The sequence below is a fragment of the Pleurodeles waltl genome, chromosome 6 (genome assembly GCF_031143425.1).
Source record: "Pleurodeles waltl isolate 20211129_DDA chromosome 6, aPleWal1.hap1.20221129, whole genome shotgun sequence".
NCBI lineage: Eukaryota > Metazoa > Chordata > Amphibia > Caudata > Salamandridae > Pleurodeles > Pleurodeles waltl.
In genome coordinates this window covers 1,204,212,424-1,204,232,664 of record NC_090445.1, presented here as the reverse complement: position 1 = coordinate 1,204,232,664, position 20,241 = coordinate 1,204,212,424, and the positions used below count along the sequence as shown (strand labels likewise).

The 20,241-nt window shown below is 47.3% G+C and overlaps 1 protein-coding gene across 2 annotated transcripts in view; it reads right to left on the bottom strand.

Moving 5' to 3' along the window:
• Positions 1–20,241, bottom strand: part of LOC138300753 (nucleolar RNA helicase 2-like) — a 338,402-nt gene that overhangs the window by 20,145 nt on the left and 298,016 nt on the right. For both annotated transcript variants that reach the window (XM_069240509.1, XM_069240510.1), the window contains exon 15: positions 6,634–6,678. In XM_069240509.1, the coding sequence (XP_069096610.1) occupies positions 6,634–6,678 (45 nt within the window). The remainder of the gene's footprint in view (positions 1–6,633; positions 6,679–20,241) is intronic.

The window sequence follows — 20,241 nt, the reverse complement described above, 5'->3', positions numbered from 1 at the left end:
TAAGGGACGTGTGATCGACCAGACGATTACAATCGGATCAAAAGTAAGATTGGAAAACCTGATCGAGGGCTATACCAACGTTTATAGAAAAGAGAGAAGTTCAGATAGTACCTAACTGAGATCTACTGAAGCGAGAGGAAACGCGTCCAAACCCGACGGCGGAAAGAAAACAATATTACAAAGGACTAGTGGCCATGCGCACTATCACCGAGAGGAGTCACCACTCGATCTTGTGACTTGAAAACCTTCTTTGGAAAAAAAAAAAAAACTTGTAACACTCCGAGCCCAACACTAGATGGCGGATGTAGGAAGTTGGCTCTGTATGCACTATTTCAAAGTAAGGAATAGTATGCACAGAGTCCAAGGGTTCCCCTTAGAGGTAAGATAGTGGCAAAAAGAGATAATACTAATGCTCTATTTTGTGGTAGTGTGGTCGAGCAGTAGGCTTATCCAAGGAGTAGTGTTAAGCATTTGTTGTACATACACACAGGCAATAAATGAGGAACACACACTCAGAGACAAATCCAGCCAATAGGTTTTGTTATAGAAAAATATATTTTCTTAGTTTATTTTAAGAACCACAGGTTCAAATTCTACATGTAATATCTCATTTGAAAGGTATTGCAGGTAAGTACTTTAGGAACTTTGAATCATTTCATTAGCATGTATACTTTTCACATAAAACACAATAAGCTGTTTTAAAAGTGGACACTTTTCACAGTTCCTGGGGGAGGTAAAATAATGTTAGTTTTAACAGGTAAGTAAGTCACTTACAGGTTTCAGTTTTTGGTCCAAGGTAGCCCACCGTTGGGGGTTCAGAGCAACCCCAAAGTTATCACACCAGCAGCTCAGGGCCGGTCAGGTGCAAAGGTCAAAGAGGTGCCCAAAACACATAGGCTATAATGGAGAGAAGGGGGTGCCCCGGTTCCAGTCTGCCAGCAGGTAAGTACCCGCGTCTTCGGAGGGCAGACCAGGGGGGTTTTGTAGGGCACCGGGGGGGACACAAGTCCACACAGAAAGTACACCCTCAGCAGCGCGGGGGCGGCCGGGTGCAGTGTGCAAACAAGAGTCAGGTTTCCTTTAGTTTTCAATGGGAGACCAAGGGGTCTCTTCAGCGATGCAGGCAGGCAAGGGGGGGGCTCCTCGGGGTAGCCACCACCTGGGCAAGGGAGAGGGCCTCCTGGGGGTCACTCCTGCACAGAAGTTCCGTTTCTTTAGGGGCTGGGGGCTGCGGGTGCAGGGTCTTTTCCAGCCGTCAGGAAATGGAGTTCAGACAGTCGCGGTCAGGGGGAGCCTGGGGATTCCCTCTGCAGGCGTCGCTGTGGGGGCTCAGGGGGGACAACTTTGGCTACTCACAGTCGTAGAGTCGCCGGAGGGTCCTCCCTGAGTTGGTTGTTCTTCACCAGTCAAGTCGGGGTCGCCGGGTGCAGTGTTGCAAGTCTCACGCTTCTTGCGGGGAGTTGCAGGGGTCTTTAAATCTGCTCCTTGTAACAAAGTTGCAGTTCTCTTGGAGCAGTGCCGCTGTCCTCGGGAGTTTCTAGTCTTTCTTGAAGCTGGGCAGTCCTCAGAGGATTCAGAGGTCGCTGGTCCCTTGGAAAGCGTCGCTGGAGCAGGTTTCTTTGGAAGGCAGGAGACAGGCCGGTAAGTCTGGAGCCAAAGCAGTTGGTGTCTTCTGTTCTTCCTCTGCAGGGGTTTTTCAGCTCAGCAGTCCTTCTTCTTCAGGTAAGTTGCAGGAATCTAAATTCTTAGGTTCAGGGGAGCCCTTAAATACTAAATTTAAGGGCGTGTTTAGGTCTGGGGGGTTAGTAGCCAATGGCTACTAGCCCTGAGGGTGGGTACACCCTCTTTGTGCCTCCTCCCAAGGGGAGGGGGTCACATTCCTATCCATATTGGGGGAATCCTCCTTCTACAAGATGGAGGATTTCTAAAAGTCAGAGTCACCTCAGCTCAGGACACCTTAGGGGCTGTCCTGACTGGCCAGTGACTCCTCCTTGTTATTCTCATTATTTCTCCTGGACTTGCCGCCAAAAGTGGGGGCTGTGTCCAGGGGGCGGGCATCTCCACTAGCTGGAGTGCCCTGGGGCATTGTAACACGAAGCTTGAGCCTTTGAAGCTCACTGCTAGGTGTTACAGTTCCTGCAGGGGGGAGGTGTGAAGCACCTCCACCCAGAGCAGGCTTTGTTTCGGTCCTCAGAGAGCACAAAGGCTCTCACCGCATGAGGTCAGACACTCGTCTCTCAGCAGCAGGCTGGCACAGACCAGTCAGTCCTGCACTGAACAATTGGGTAAAATACAGGGGGCATCTCTAAGATGCTCTCTGTGTGCATTTTTTAATAAATCCAACACTGGCATCAGTGTGGGTTTATTATTCTGAGAAGTTTGATACTAAACTTCCCAGTATTCAGTGTAGCCATTATGGAGCTGTGGAGTTCGTTTTTGACAGACTCCCAGACCATATACTCTTATGGCTACCCTGCACTTACAATGTCTAAAGTTTTGCTTAGACACTGTAGGGGCATAGTGCTCATGCACTGGTGCCCTCACCTATGGTATAGTGCACCCTGCCTTAGGGCTGTAAGGCCTACTAGAGGGGTGACTTATCTATACTGCATAGGCAGTGTGAGGTTGGCATGGCACCCTGAGGGGAGTGCCATGTCGACTTAATCGTTTTGTTCTCATCAGCACACACAAGCTGGCAAGCAGTGTGTCTGTGCTGAGTGCGGGGTCCCCAGGGTGGCATAAGATATGCTGCAGCCCTTAGAGACCTTCCCTGGCATCAGGGCCCTTGGTACCAGAGGTACCAGTTACAAGGGACTTACCTGGATGCCAGGGTGTGCCAATTGTGGAATCAAAAGTACATTTTAGGTGAAAGAACACTGGTGCTGGGGCCTGGTTAGCAGGGTCCCAGCACACTTCTCAGTCAAGTCAGCATCAGTATCAGGCAAAAAGTGGGGGGTAACTGCAACAGGGAGCCATTTCTTTACAGCGGACTTATGCAAAGCATGTGTATCTGCAGCTACCCCTGCTATCAAACATATATTCCCCAAGAAAGACCTAGGGAGCCCTGTAGCAGGGAGCTGTATTTTGTTGAGAGACATATTTCAATATGTCTTGACAGCAACACTTCCAAAATGTCATTTTGCTGTGGGTAAAGTCCGTAGCCCCATTGGCTAAAACGGGCTTACCAGGTGGCATCCCCACCTGGCTAAGTTTTGACTGGGACTTTCAAACTGGGCCATGTGAGGTATCAAATTAATCTTGACAGTAATGCGATCTGATGCTCAGGTCGAAATTAATGACACTATTAATAGCTGGCTACTTTTAGAAAAGTGACCACTCTGTGCTCTGCTTGTCCAGCTGCCTCACAAAGGCACCCACATACAGACAGCTTCCTGATCGCCTGGGGAGACATGTGAACGACCCCCCAGGTTCAAGGATAAAGGCAGTGACGCAGTAGCAAGGTGTCACCTTCTATGCCAGGATGGCCACTCTGGGGATTAGCCTGGAGGCGTGCCTCAAAGAGGAAGCCAACTGTGATGGGCTGCGTTGCCCAACACCCCTTAGCAGAATGCCTTTTGTCCTTCTTGAAGACAAGGCCAGAGTCGAGAAACTCAATCCCAGAACCAGTTCTAGTGTGGGAGAGTTGTACCCAGGTAGCCACACCTGAGGGAGAGGGGAGGGGCTACATTGCACACACAAATGTGGAAGGGTCATGCCATCTTGAAGGGGGCAAGGAAGTGGCATTCTGGGATAGCCAAATGCCACACATCACAGTAACTTCATCAGTAAGTAGGAGGGGACCCAGAAGCCCATTGGATAGAGACCGAGTGGTCCCCCTCAATGTACTTTCCTGGGATAAACAACCCCTGGTACGTTGATTGGCAGTACCCACTGGACCTGGGAAGAGGACAAGGAGACCACTCTGCAGCAGCTGCAAGCGCACAAAGAAAGGCTGCAACCGCAGAGCAACTGCACCTGCTGCACTTTGCACCCTGTACTGCGTGCCTAGCAAGGGAAAACGCTGATCCCTGGCCCCAATCTGAAGCAGAGACTCTAAGGGTCAGCTGGCTGGCCCCTCAGAACAGCACTGGGGACGTTAAAGCTGAAGGTGCCCAAGTCATAACTCTGGTAGCCACCGCAGACATTTTGTCGCTACCCGTCGCTGGGCATCCCCAAGGACGATACAGGAACAGCTAAAAGATGCGCTGCAGGACTCATGCATGTTGGTTGTGACCAGATTCTTCACTCATAAGGGACACCATCCTCCACCAAAGAATTGCAGTGACAGCTATGTTGCAAAAATGCAAGGTCTGCATTAACAGCCCTTGGAATACTGCAAAGAGGACTTCTTTGGACTCCAAAATCCATGGCCAGTCGCCCCCACGCACCTGTGGACCGGGGACTTGATGGACTTCACACCCATGGACTGCACAACATCCAGAGCATCCCTGAGGCTGCATCTTCTGCATCAGGACTAATGCACTATAGTCTATGGCAGGCATCCTATAAAGTTTGGTTCTTGATCTAAAAATGCTCTGCTGGCCAGGATAACTTTCCAAAATATCCTCTCTGCCCCCCAGGACCTCTGCCCTGCCAGACTTGGTCGCCCAACTCAGGCAGGAGTTGCAAACTAAATTTTCCCAACTTTTCAGAAGTTTCTATGCTGGTTTGTGGTTGGTGCTCAAGTTATTTGTTTGTTTAAAAATCTCTATCTCCTGAACCCTTCTGTGGATTTGCTGATCAAAGGTCTCTAAAGATAAATATAAATCTAATCTAGTTTTCCAACCTGGTTTCTTGTTTCTTTTGTGTTGTGCAACTTTCTTATATTGTTGTTTGGTGGCATTATATGCTTTACACATTGTTAGTTTGTTAAGCCTTATTGCTCGCATCTACAGCTACCCAGGGTTGAGCTTAAGGTTGAGTAAACATCCCTGACTGGACCAAATAATCTATTTTTGAGTGTACTGCACAGTAGGGCTACCCAGTCATACCATACGCTCAAAATCTTCTCACTCAGGAAGAACAAGTGTGGAGCAGAAATAAAGATATAAGACATTTTCTAGAAAATAAAAAGCGATTCAAAACATTATTGGGTCGAAGGTATGAAAACAGACCAAAAGATTTATAACAAAATCTGATATAATGATGCAAAAACCAAAAGCAATATTGGAAACTGTAACATCATACATAAAATGAATATTATACTTCCATGTCTCACATTGAGAACATTTGAAACTGCTGATTTATACCACTTACAAAACCTTTAAAATCATTGTTGAAAAGTGAAAAAACAACAAGGTAATTCATATGGATAACAGCATAAAAAGTGGTAACAAACTTAGGAGACATGATTTTCGAAGTCCATACTGAAAGTCAAAGTGCAATGCCAATGCATTCAATGCTATGTGGTTAGCTAGAAGTATTGGTAAGAGAATACATTTGAATGCTCAGGGTTCCTCTAGTATTCCAGAGAACAAAAGTACAGTGAAACAGTCAACAACAACATTTTTATTATTTATTTTTATTATTTTCAGAATCCAAATGACATTCATACACAAAACGATTGAAGCACTCCATGTTCATATAACTCAATCCCAATTCCGCTAAGTAACAATTTTGACCATGAAAATCATAAATTGTAAAACCAAGCTTTAGTTACCTTGTTTTGTCCTTGACTATTTTAACCTGTGTGTAAATGTGACAGTACATATCGGCCAATATTCATATGAGCTAGACATATAACCTATCAGTTAAACCATTAAATGGCATGAATGGCACTTACGTTTGTGGTTGTACAGGTGTTTGTCAGTGTTCACATTGATGATGGCAGTTCCCCTTTTGGTGGAGTTTTATCAGTTATTGTAGGCTTAAATATAAAACTGGATAGCCTACATGGCATGATGGCACTCAGATGATCAGAATGACATTAAAGGAACAGTGTTCTACTGGCAATGTAACATAGCTGCAGTCTAAACAGCTAAATTGCCCTATCCTTCCCTATATTTCACTTTAAAAGAAAACAAATCTGGGTTTGTGAAGGAAGCATTTAAAATGGCAGTTATCTCCTTTTTTAGTGACTTCTTAAGGCTTTATGGAATGCCTTCCTTATTTTAAAGTAAATTAATGAAACTGGCAATATAGCCTGTTTCTCTCTGCTTGGACAGGACTATTCAGTGCTTATGATTATTAATTGAGATCCTCTTTAGCAGAACACGTCGTTCTGGGCATCCATGTCCCTTGATGTTTTTGATTTATGCCGTCGGTAAAATAAGTCTACCCTTTGCAGGTAATTAGAACAGTTAGGGAAATAAGCAGTGAAAACACTTGGATCAAGAATTTACAGTGCTCGGCCAGGACATCAAAAAGACTAGTCTTCACCAATCAACAGAAAAAAATGCAACCAGAGACTACTCGCAGAAGCGAAAAATGTGATATGGCACTTTGTCCACGCAAAAACTGTATAGATTGTATTGCTTATTGCAAGATGGCAATCTTATTAATAATTTCAATTGGAGGAAACCTTTGCACACCTAAAATTAAAACATTCAATTCAAGTGAAAGGCCACATCATAAATACGCCTTGTTAACATTCTGGTATCTATCAACAAGGAAAACATAAGAAAATGAACATACCTGAATCGCCTTTAGGTCAGCTGTGGGGATGTCAAAACACACACCCTAAAACACAAGAACATATGATTGTAAGAATAAATGTGCTAGCGTAAACAAACATGCTTCAATAACTTTATTCCAATAAATAAAAAATATTCCACTTGGTTTGCCAATAATTGTTTTGGTTTTTCATTTGTTCAGATCTGACAATCTGAGTTAGTCAACAAGGCAACTCTCTACACAACCTTTATAGTTTTACACTGCGTATGTACATGGTCTGCCTCATCTTCATTTCCTTTGGAGATGTCAGATGAAACCTGCAGTAAGTTTTGGGGATCTCCATTATAAACTACACTAGGGGCAAGCAGTTGTACATCATTTTCAAAGCACCGAAGAACTAGGCTTGTCAGATAGTTGTGTATGTGATTTCTGGAGGTGGATTCTTCAGAAACTGTGTCCTTAATACTCCAAAACTCAATTCATGCTTGTCCAGACAGAGGTCAGTGTGAACCCCATGAGGATATTTCTCAGTACAGAGTTTTTAGTTTTGTAACTAACATAAATGACAACTTCTCTGAACTGTAATCTAAAATTTCTAGAGATCACCTTCATATTCTGCTTCTGAGCTCAACAGAAATACTGAAAAAACTAAGGGAATCATCATGAGAAATTTCTCTGGGGCAGGGGATGTGGCACAAGTGCTGTGGGGAGAATGAAAATGTCACTTACCCAGTGTACATCTGTTCGTGGCATCAGTCGCAGTAGATTCGCATGTTTTGCAATAGCTCGCCATCTGGTGTTGGGCCGGAGTGTTACAAGTTGTTTTCCTTCGAAGAAGTCTTTCGAGTCACGGGACCGAGTGACTCCTCCTTTTGTCTCCATTGCGCACGGGCGTCGACTCCATCTTCGATTGTTTTTCCCCGCAGAGGGTGAGGTAGGAGTTGAATTGTAGTAATAGTGCCCATGCAATGGAGTGACTAAGTATGCACCTATTTAAGGTTGAGATGATACATATATAAATAGTTGAAGGTAACTTCCAAACTGCTACAGGCTCCCGGGGAGGCGGGTGGGCACATGCGAATCTACTGCGACTGATGCCACGAACAGATGTACACTGGGTAAGTGACATTTTCAGTTCGATGGCATCTGTCGCTGTAGATACGCATGTTTTGCATAGACTAGTAAGCAGTTATCTCCCCAAAAGCGGTGGATCAGCCTGTAGGAGTGGAAGTAGTCTGAAATAATGTTCTTAATACGGCTTGACCTACTGTGGCTTGTTGTGCGGATAACACGTCTACACAGTAGTGCTTGGTGAATGTGTGAGGCGTGGACCATGTGGCTGCCCTACATATTTCTTGCATTGGGATGTTTCCTAGAAAGGCCATGGTAGCACCTTTCTTTCTGGTTGAGTGTGCCCTTGGTGTAATGGGCAGCTGTCGTTTAGCTTTAAGGTAGCAGATTTGGATGCATTTAACTATCCATCTGGCTATACCTTGTTTTGATATTGGGTTTCCTGCATGAGGTTTTTGAAATGCAATAAATAGTTGTTTAGTCTTTCTGATGTTCTTTGTTCTGTCAATGTAATACATCAATGCTCTTTTGACATCTAATGTATGTAGTGCCCTTTCAGCTACGGTATCTGGCTGTGGAAAGAACACTGGAAGTTCCACTGTTTGATTTAGATGGAACGGTGAAATAACCTTTGGCAAAAATTTAGGATTGGTCCTTAGGACGACCTTATTCTTGTGTAGTTGTATAAAAGGTTCCTGTATTGTAAACGCCTGAATCTCGCTTACTCTTCTTAGGGAAGTAATGGCGATGAGAAATGCCACCTTCCAGGTTAGGAACTGTATTTCGCAGGAGTGCATGGGTTCAAAAGGTGGATGTAAGGAAATGCCTCCTTGGCATGGTTGCCCCCTGACTTTTTGCCTTTGCTGATGCTATGTTTACAATTGAAAGTGTGCTGAGGCCTGCTAACCAGGCCCCAGCACCAGTGTTCTTTCCCTAACCTGTACTTTGTATCCACAATTGGCAGACCCTGGCATCCAGATAAGTCCCTTGTAACTGGTACTTCTAGTACCAAGGGCCCTGATGCCAAGGAAGGTCTCTAAGGGCTGCAGCATGTCTTATGCCACCCTGGAGACCTCTCACTCAGCACAGACACACTGCTTGCCAGCTTGTGTGTGCTAGTGAGGACAAAACGAGTAAGTCGACATGGCACTCCCCTCAGGGTGCCATGCCAGCCTCTCACTGCCTATGCAGTATAGGTAAGACACCCCTCTAGCAGGCCTTACAGCCCTAAGGCAGGGTGCACTATACCATAGGTGAGGGTACCAGTGCATGAGCATGGTACCCCTACAGTGTCTAAACAAAACCTTAGACATTGTAAGTGCAGGGTAGCCATAAGAGTATATGGTCTGGGAGTCTGTTTTACACGAACTCCACAGCACCATAATGGCTACACTGAAAACTGGGAAGTTTGGTATCAAACTTCTCAGCACAATAAATGCACACTGATGCCAGTGTACATTTTATTGTAAAATACACCACAGAGGGCACCTTAGAGGTGCCCCCTGAAACTTAACCGACTATCTGTGTAGGCTGACTAGTTTTAGCAGCCTGCCACAAACCGAGACATGTTGCTGGCCCCATGGGGAGAGTGCCTTTGTCACTCTGAGGCCAGTAACAAAGCCTGCACTGGGTGGAGATGCTAACACCTCCTCCAGGCAGGAGTTGTCACACCTGGCGGTGAGCCTCAAAGGCTCACCTCCTTTGTGCCAACCCAGCAGGACACTCCAGCTAGTGGAGTTGCCCGCCCCCTCCGGCCAGGCCCCACTTTTGGCGGCAAGGCCGGAGAAAATAATGAGAAAAACAAGGAGGAGTCACTGGCCAGTCAGGACAGCCCCTAAGGTGTCCTGAGCTGAAGTGACTCTAACTTTTAGAAATCCTCCATCTTGCAGATGGAGGATTCCCCCAATAGGGTTAGGATTGTGACCCCCTCCCCTTGGGAGGAGGCACAAAGAGGGTGTACCCACCCTCAGGGCTAGTAGCCATTGGCTACTAACCCCCCAGACCTAAACACGCCCTTAAATTTAGTATTTAAGGGCTACCCTGAACCCTAGAAAATCAGATTCCTGCAACAAGAAGAAGGACTGCCCAGCTGAAAACCCCTGCAGCGGAAGACCAGAAGACGACAACTGCCTTGGCTCCAGAAACTCACCGGCCTGTCTCCTGCCTTCCAAAGATCCTGCTCCAGCGACGCCTTCCGAAGGGACCAGCGACCTCGACATCCTCTGAGGACTGCCCCTGCTTCGAAAAGACAAGAAACTCCCGAGGACAGCGGACCTGCTCCAAGAAAAGCTGCAACTTTGTTTCCAGCAACTTTAAAGATCCCTGCAAGCTCCCCGCAAGAAGCGTGAGACTTGCAACACTGCACCCGGCGACCCCGACTCGACTGGTGGCGATCCAACACCTCAGGAGGGACCCCAGGACTACTCTGATACTGTGAGTACCAAAACCTGTCCCCCCTGAGCCCCCACAGCGCCGCCTGCAGAGGGAATCCCGAGGCTTCCCCTGACCGCGACTCTTTTGAACCTAAAGTCCCGACACCTGGGAGGGACCCTGCACCCGCAGCCCCCAGGACCTGAAGGACCGGACTTTCACTGGAGAAGTGACCCCCAGGAGTCCCTCTCCCTTGCCCAAGTGGAGGTTTCCCCGAGGAATCCCCCCCTTGCCTGCCTGCAGCGCTGAAGAGATCCCGAGATCTCTCATAGACTAACATTGCGAACCCGACGCTTGTTTCTACACTGCACCCGGCCGCCCCCGCGCCGCTGAGGGTGAAATTTCTGTGTGGACTTGTGTCCCCCCCGGTGCCCTACAAAACCCCCCTGGTCTGCCCTCCGAAGACGCGGGTACTTACCTGCAAGCAGACCGGAACCGGGGCACCCCCTTCTCTCCATTCTAGCCTATGTGTTTTGGGCACCACTTTGAACTCTGCACCTGACCGGCCCTGAGCTGCTGGTGTGGTGACTTTGGGGTTGCCCTGAACCCCCAACGGTGGGCTACCTTGGACCAAGAACTGAACCCTGTAAGTGTCTTACTTACCTGGTAAAACTAACAAAAACTTACCTCCCCCAGGAACTGTGAAAATTGCACTAAGTGTCCACTTTTAAAACAGCTATTTGTCAATAACTTGAAAAGTATACATGCAATTTTGATGATTTGAAGTTCCTAAAGTACTTACCTGCAATACCTTTCGAATGAGCTATTACATGTAGAATCTGAACCTGTGGTTCTTAAAATAAACTAAGAAAAGATATTTTTCTATACAAAACCTATTGGCTGGATTTGTCTCTGAGTGTGTGTACCTCATTTATTGTCTATGTGTATGTACAACAAATGCTTAACACTACTCCTTGGATAAGCCTACTGCTCGACCACACTACCACAAAATAGAGCATTAGTATTATCTATTTTTACCACTATTTTACCTCTAAGGGGAACCCTTGGACTCTGTGCATGCTATTCCTTACTTTGAAATAGCACATACAGAGCCAACTTCCTACATTGGTGGATCAGCGGTGGGGTACAAGACTTTGCATTTGCTGGACTACTCAGCCAATACCTGATCACACGACAAATTCCAAAATTGTCATTAGAAATTGATTTTTGCAATTTGAAAAGTTTTCTAAATTCTTAAAAGACCTGCTAGGGCCTTGTGTTAGATCCTGTTTAGCATTTCTTTTAGAGTTTAAAAGTTTGTAAAAGTTTGAATTAGATTCTAGAACCAGTTTTAGTTTCTTAAAAAGTATTCCAACTTTTAGAAGCATAATGTCTAGCACAGATGTGAATGTGGTGGAACTCGACACCACACCTTACCTCCATCTACAGATGAGAGAGCTAAGGTCACTCTGTAAACTAAAGAAAATAGCAATGGGCCCCAAACCTACCAAAGTACAGCTCCAGGAGCTGTTGGCAGAGTTTGAAAAGGCCAACCCCTCTGAGGATGGCAACTCAGAGGAAGAGGATAGTGACTTGGAGGACAATTCCCCCCTACCAGTCCTATCTAGGGAGAACAGGGTCCCTCAAACCCTGACTCCAAAAATAATAGTCAGAGATGCTGGTTCCCTCACAGGAGAGACCAACACCTCTGAAATCACTGAGGATAGCCCCAGTGAAGAGGACATCCAGTTAGCCAGGATGGCCAAAAGATTGGCTTTGGAAAGACAGATCCTAGCCATAGAGAGGGAAAGACAAGAGATGGGCCTAGGACCCATCAATGGTGGCAGCAACATAAATAGGGTCAGAGATTCTCCTGACATGTTGAAAATCCCTAAAGGGATTGTAACTAAATATGAAGATGGTGATGACATCACCAAATGGTTCACAGCTTTTGAGAGGGCTTGTGTAACCAGAAAAGTGAACAGATCTCACTGGGGTGCTCTCCTTTGGGAAATGTTCACAGGAAAGTGTAGGGATAGACTCCTCACACTCTCTGGACAAGATGCAGAATCTTATGACCTCATGAAGGGTACCCTGATTGAGGGCTTTGGATTCTCCACTGAGGAGTACAGGATTAGGTTCAGGGGGGCTCAAAAATCCTCGAGCCAGACCTGGGTTGACTTTGTTGACTACTCAGTGAAAACACTAGATGGTTGGATTCAAGGCAGTGGTGTAAGTAATTATGATGGGCTGTACAATTTATTTGTGAAGGAACACCTGTTAAGTAATTGTTTCAATGATAAACTGCATCAGCATCTGGTAGACCTAGGACCAATTTCTCCCCAAGAATTGGGAAAGAAGGCGGACCATTGGGTCAAGACAAGGGTGTCCAAGACTTCAACAGGGGGTGACCAAAAGAAAGGGGTCACAAAGACTCCCCAGCAGAAGGGTGATGAGACAACCAAAACTAAAAATAGTAAAGAGTCTTCTACAGGCCCCCAAAAACCTGCACAGGAGGGTGGGCCCAGAGCCTCTTCACAAAACAATGGGTACAAGGGTAAAAACTTTGATCCCAAAAAGGCCTGGTGTCATAGCTGTAAACAGCATGGACACCAAACTGGAGACAAGGCCTGTCCCAAGAAAGGTTCCACTCCAAACTCCCATCCAGGTAACACTGGTATGGCTAGTCTCCAAGTGGGATCAACAGTGTGCCCAGAGCAAATCAGGGTCCACACTGAAGCTACTCTAGTTTCTGAGGGTGGGGTGGATTTAGCCACACTAGCTGTCTGGCCGCCTAACATGCAAAAATACAGACAGCAACTCTTAATTAATGGGACTAGAATAGAGGGCCTGAGGGATACAGGTGCCAGTGTCACCATGGTGACAGAGAAACTGGTTTCCCCTGGCCAATACCTGACTGGAAAAACTTACACAGTCACCAACGCTGACAATCAGAGAAAAGTACATCCCATGGCAATGGTTACTTTAGAATGGGGAGGGGTCAATGGCCTGAAACAGGTGGTGGTCTCCTCAAATATCCCAGTGGACTGTCTGCTTGGAAATGACCTGGAGTCCTCAGCATGGGCTGAGGTAGAGCTAAAAACCCATGCAGCAATGCTGGGTATCCCTGAACTGGTGTGTGTGAAAACAAGAGCACAGTGCAAGGCACAGGGTGAAAAAGTAGAGCTGGAGTCTGGAAAAATGGCCCAGCCTACCAAGAGAACAGGAAAGTCAGTTGGGAAACCAACTGCAACACAGCAAAAGAAAGGGAACCTCTCTTCTCAGGAAGAAGTTCTGCCCTCTGAGGGAACTGAGCCTTTGGAGCTTGAACCTTATCAGGTTGAGCTCTTAGGCCCAGGGGGACCCTCCAGGGAAGAGCTGTGTAAGGGACAAGAAACCTGTCCCTCTCTTGAAGGCCTTAGGCAGCAAGCTGCTGAAGAGTCCAAAGGCAAGAAAAATGGAACACATAGGGTCTATTGGGAAGATGGACTCCTGTACTCTGAGGCCAGAGACCCCAAACCTGGTGCCACTAGGAGAGTGGTAGTGCCTCAGCTGTTCAGGAAGTTCATCCTAACATTGGCCCATGACATTCCCCTTGCTGGACATTTGGGACAAACCAAGACGTGGGAGAGGTTAGTCAACCACTTCTACTGGCCCAATATGTCCAACATGGTTAAGGAGTTTTGCCTCTCCTGCCCCACCTGTCAAGCCAGTGGTAAGACAGGTGGGCATCCAAAGGCCCCCCTCATTCCACTTCCAGTGGTGGGGGTGCCCTTTGAAAGAGTGGGTGTGGACATAGTTGGTCCACTAGAACCTCCCACAGCCTCAGGAAATATGTATATCCTGGTAGTAGTGGATCATGCTACCAGGTATCCTGAAGCTATTCCCCTTAGGTCGACTACTGCCCCTGCAGTAGCCAAGGCCCTCATTGGTATCTTTACCAGAGTGGGTTTCCCTAAGGAGGTGGTGTCTGACAGAGGTACCAACTTCATGTCAGCATACCTAAAGCACATGTGGAATGAGTGTGGAGTGACTTATAAATTCACTACACCCTACCATCCACAAACTAATGGCTTAGTTGAGAGATTCAACAAGACATTAAAAGGCATGATCATGGGGCTCCCAGAAAAACTCAAAAGGAGATGGGATGTCCTCCTGCCATGTCTGCTTTTCGCTTACAGGGAGGTACCACAGAAGGGAGTAGGATTCTCACCCTTTGAACTTCTGTTTGGTCATCCTGTAAGGGGACCACTTGCCCTTGTTAAAGAAGGCTGGGAGAGACCTCTCCATGAGCCTAAACAGGACATAGTGGACTATGTACTTGGCCTTCGCTCTAGAATGGCAGAGTACATGGAAAAGGCAACCAAAAACCTTGAGGCCAGCCAACAACTCCAGAAGTTTTGGTATGACCAAAAGGCTGCACTGGTTGAGTTCCAACCAGGGCAGAAAGTCTGGGTTCTGGAGCCTGTGGCTCCCAGGGCACTCCAGGACAAATGGAGTGGCCCTTACCCAGTGCTAGAGAGGAAGAGTCAGGTCACCTACCTGGTGGACCTGGGCACAAGCAGGAGCCCCAAGAGGGTGATCCATGTGAACCGCCTTAAGCTCTTCCATGACAGGGCTGATGTGAATCTGTTAATGGTAACAGATGAGGATCAGGAGGCAGAGAGTGAACCTCTCCCTGATCTTCTGTCATCAGACCCAAAAGATGGCACAGTAGATGGAGTGATCTACTCAGACACCCTCTCTGGCCAACAGCAGGCTGATTGTAGGAGAGTCCTACAACAGTTTCCTGAGCTTTTCTCCCTAACCCCTGGTCAGACCCACCTGTGTACCCATGATGTGGACACAGGAGACAGCATGCCTGTCAAGAACAAAATCTTCAGACAGTCTGACCATGTTAAGGAAAGCATCAAGGTGGAAGTCCACAAGATGCTGGAATTGGGAGTGATTGAGCGCTCTGACAGCCCCTGGGCTAGCCCAGTGGTCTTAGTCCCCAAACCTCACACCAAAGATGGAAAGAAAGAGATGAGGTTTTGTGTGGACTACAGAGGGCTCAATTCTGTCACCAAGACAGATGCCCATCCAATTCCAAGAGCTGATGAGCTCATTGATAAATTAGGTGCTGCCAAATTTCTAAGTACCTTTGACTTGACAGCAGGGTACTGGCAAATAAAAATGGCACCTGGAGCAAAAGAAAAGACAGCATTCTCCACACCTGATGGGCATTATCAGTTTACTGTTATGCCCTTTGGTTTAAAGAATGCCCCTGCCACCTTCCAAAGGTTGGTGAATCAAGTCCTTGCTGGCTTGGAGTCCTTTAGCACAGCTTATCTTGATGATATTGCTGTCTTTAGCTCCACCTGGCAGGATCACCTGGTCCACCTGAGGAAGGTTTTGAAGGCTCTGCAATCTGCAGGCCTCTCTATCAAGGCATCCAAATGCCAGATAGGGCAGGGAACTGTGGTTTACTTGGGACACCTTGTAGGTGGAGGCCAAGTTCAGCCACTCCAACCCAAGATCCAGACTATTCTGGACTGGGTAGCTCCAAAAACCCAGACTCAAGTCAGGGCATTCCTTGGCTTGACTGGGTATTACAGGAGGTTTGTGAAGGGATATGGATCCATTGTGACAGCCCTCACTGAACTCACCTCCAAGAAAATGCCCAAGAAAGTAAACTGGACTGTGGACTGCCAACAGGCCTTTGACACCCTGAAACAAGCAATGTGCTCAGCACCAGTTCTCAAAGCTCCAGATTATTCTAAGCAGTTCATTGTGCAGACTGATGCCTCTGAACATGGGATAGGGGCAGTTTTGTCCCAAACAAATGATGATGGCCTTGACCAGCCTGTTGCTTTCATTAGCAGGAGGTTACTCCCCAGGGAGCAGCGTTGGAGTGCCATTGAGAGGGAGGCCTTTGCTGTGGTTTGGTCCCTGAAGAAGCTGAGACCATACCTCTTTGGGACTCACTTCCTAGTTCAAACTGACCACAGACCTCTCAAATGGCTGATGCAAATGAAAGGTGAAAATCCTAAACTGTTGAGGTGGTCCATCTCCCTACAGGGAATGGACTTTATAGTGGAACACAGACCTGGGACTGCCCATGCCAATGCAGATGGCCTTTCCAGGTTCTTCCACTTAGAAAATGAAGACTCTCTTGGGAAAGGTTAGTCTCATCCTCTTTCGTTTGGGGGGGGGTTGTGTAAGGAAATGCCTCCTTGGCATGGTTGCCCCCTGACTTTTTGCCTTTGCTGATGCTATGTTTACAATTGAAAGTGTGCTGAGGCCTGCTAACCAGGCCCCAGCACCAGTGTTCTTTCCCTAACCTGTACTTTTGTATCCACAATTGGCAGACCCTGGCATCCAGATAAGTCCCTTGTAACTGGTACTTCTAGTACCAAGGGCCCTGATGCCAAGGAAGGTCTCTAAGGGCTGCAGCATGTCTTATGCCACCCTGGAGACCTCTCACTCAGCACAGACACACTGCTTGCCAGCTTGTGTGTGCTAGTGAGGACAAAACGAGTAAGTCGACATGGCACTCCCCTCAGGGTGCCATGCCAGCCTCTCACTGCCTATGCAGTATAGGTAAGACACCCCTCTAGCAGGCCTTACAGCCCTAAGGCAGGGTGCACTATACCATAGGTGAGGGTACCAGTGCATGAGCATGGTACCCCTACAGTGTCTAAACAAAACAGACATTGTAAGTGCAGGGTAGCCATAAGAGTATATGGTCTGGGAGTCTGTTTTACACGAACTCCACAGCACCATAATGGCTACACTGAAAACTGGGAAGTTTGGTATCAAACTTCTCAGCACAATAAATGCACACTGATGCCAGTGTACATTTTATTGTAAAATACACCACAGAGGGCACCTTAGAGGTGCCCCCTGAAACTTAACCGACTATCTGTGTAGGCTGACTAGTTTTAGCAGCCTGCCACAAACCGAGACATGTTGCTGGCCCCATGGGGAGAGTGCCTTTGTCACTCTGAGGCCAGTAACAAAGCCTGCACTGGGTGGAGATGCTAACACCTCCTCCAGGCAGGAGTTGTCACACCTGGCGGTGAGCCTCAAAGGCTCACCTCCTTTGTGCCAACCCAGCAGGACACTCCAGCTAGTGGAGTTGCCCGCCCCCTCCGGCCAGGCCCCACTTTTGGCGGCAAGGCCGGAGAAAATAATGAGAAAAACAAGGAGGAGTCACTGGCCAGTCAGGACAGCCCCTAAGGTGTCCTGAGCTGAAGTGACTCTAACTTTTAGAAATCCTCCATCTTGCAGATGGAGGATTCCCCCAATAGGGTTAGGATTGTGACCCCCTCCCCTTGGGAGGAGGCACAAAGAGGGTGTACCCACCCTCAGGGCTAGTAGCCATTGGCTACTAACCCCCCAGACCTAAACACGCCCTTAAATTTAGTATTTAAGGGCTACCCTGAACCCTAGAAAATCAGATTCCTGCAACAAGAAGAAGGACTGCCCAGCTGAAAACCCCTGCAGCGGAAGACCAGAAGACGACAACTGCCTTGGCTCCAGAAACTCACCGGCCTGTCTCCTGCCTTCCAAAGATCCTGCTCCAGCGACGCCTTCCGAAGGGACCAGCGACCTCGACATCCTCTGAGGACTGCCCCTGCTTCGAAAAGACAAGAAACTCCCGAGGACAGCGGACCTGCTCCAAGAAAAGCTGCAACTTTGTTTCCAGCAACTTTAAAGATCCCTGCAAGCTCCCCGCAAGAAGCGTGAGACTTGCAACACTGCACCCGGCGACCCCGACTCGACTGGTGGCGATCCAACACCTCAGGAGGGACCCCAGGACTACTCTGATACTGTGAGTACCAAAACCTGTCCCCCCTGAGCCCCCACAGCGCCGCCTGCAGAGGGAATCCCGAGGCTTCCCCTGACCGCGACTCTTTTGAACCTAAAGTCCCGACACCTGGGAGGGACCCTGCACCCGCAGCCCCCAGGACCTGAAGGACCGGACTTTCACTGGAGAAGTGACCCCCAGGAGTCCCTCTCCCTTGCCCAAGTGGAGGTTTCCCCGAGGAATCCCCCCCTTGCCTGCCTGCAGCGCTGAAGAGATCCCGAGATCTCTCATAGACTAACATTGCGAACCCGACGCTTGTTTCTACACTGCACCCGGCCGCCCCCGCGCCGCTGAGGGTGAAATTTCTGTGTGGACTTGTGTCCCCCCCGGTGCCCTACAAAACCCCCCTGGTCTGCCCTCCGAAGACGCGGGTACTTACCTGCAAGCAGACCGGAACCGGGGCACCCCCTTCTCTCCATTCTAGCCTATGTGTTTTGGGCACCACTTTGAACTCTGCACCTGACCGGCCCTGAGCTGCTGGTGTGGTGACTTTGGGGTTGCCCTGAACCCCCAACGGTGGGCTACCTTGGACCAAGAACTGAACCCTGTAAGTGTCTTACTTACCTGGTAAAACTAACAAAAACTTACCTCCCCCAGGAACTGTGAAAATTGCACTAAGTGTCCACTTTTAAAACAGCTATTTGTCAATAACTTGAAAAGTATACATGCAATTTTGATGATTTGAAGTTCCTAAAGTACTTACCTGCAATACCTTTCGAATGAGCTATTACATGTAGAATCTGAACCTGTGGTTCTTAAAATAAACTAAGAAAAGATATTTTTCTATACAAAACCTATTGGCTGGATTTGTCTCTGAGTGTGTGTACCTCATTTATTGTCTATGTGTATGTACAACAAATGCTTAACACTACTCCTTGGATAAGCCTACTGCTCGACCACACTACCACAAAATAGAGCATTAGTATTATCTATTTTTACCACTATTTTACCTCTAAGGGGAACCCTTGGACTCTGTGCATGCTATTCCTTACTTTGAAATAGCACATACAGAGCCAACTTCCTACAGTGGACCCATAAGTCTAGTTAGGACAACATTTAGGTTCCATGAAGGAACAGGTGGTGTTCTTGGTGGTATAATTCTCCTAAGGCCCTCCATGAATGCTTTAATGACTGGTATCTTATATAGGGAAGTTGAATAGGTAGTCTGCAGGTATGCAGATATTGCTGCAAGGTGTATTTTAATGGAAGAGAAAGCCAGGTTAGATTTTTGTAAGTGAAGCAAGTAACCCACTACATGTTCTGGAGTTGTGTGTAATGGTTGTATTTGATTAATATGGCAGTAGCAAACAAACCTCTTCCATTTACTTGCATAGCAGTGCCTGGTGGATGGCCTTCTGGCTTGTTTTATGACTTCCATACATTCTTGGGTAAGTTGTAAGTGCCCGAATTCTAGGATTTCAGGAGCCAGATTGCTAGATTCAGCGATGCTGGATCTGGGTGTCTGATCTTTTGGTTGTGCTGTGTCAACAGATCTGGCCTGTTGGGCAATTTGATGCAGGGTACTACTGATAGGTCTAGCAGCGTTGTGTACCAGGGTTGCCTTGCCCAAGTTGGTGCTATTAATATGAGTTTGTTTTGACTGAGTTTGTTTACCAGGTAAGGAAGGAGAGGGAGAGGAGGAAAAGCGTAAGCAAATATCCCTGACCAGTTCATCCATAGGGCATTGCCTTGGGACTGTTTGTGTGGGTATCTGGATGCGAAGTTTTGGCATTTTGCGTTCTCCTTTGTCGCAAACAAGTCTATCTGAGGTGTTCCCCAGAGTTTGAAATAAGTGTTCAGAATTTGGGGGTGAATTTCCCATTCGTGGACCTGTTGGTGATCTCGAGAGAGATTGTCTGCGAGTTGATTTTGGATCCCTGGTATAAATTGTGCTATTAGGCGAATTTGGTTGTGAATTGCCCAACGCCAAATCTTTTGTGCTAGCAGGCTTAACTGCGTGGAGTGCGTCCCCCCTTGCTTGTTTAGATAATACATTGTTGTCATGTTGTCTGTTTTGACGAGAATGTATTTGTGAACTATTATTGGTTGGAAAGCTTTTAGTGCTTGAAAAACTGCTAGAAGTTCTAGGTGATTTATATGCAGTTTTGTTTGATGTACGTTCCATTGTCCTTGTATGCTGTGTTGATCGAGGTGTGCTCCCCACCCTGTCATGGAAGCATCTGTTGTTATTACGTATTGTGGCACTGGGTCTTGGAAAGGCCGCCCTTTGTTTAAATTTATGTTGTTCCACCACAGAAGCGAGAGGTAAGTTTGGCGGTCTATTAACACCAGATCTAGAAGGTGACCCTGTGCTTGTGACCATTGTGATGCTAGGC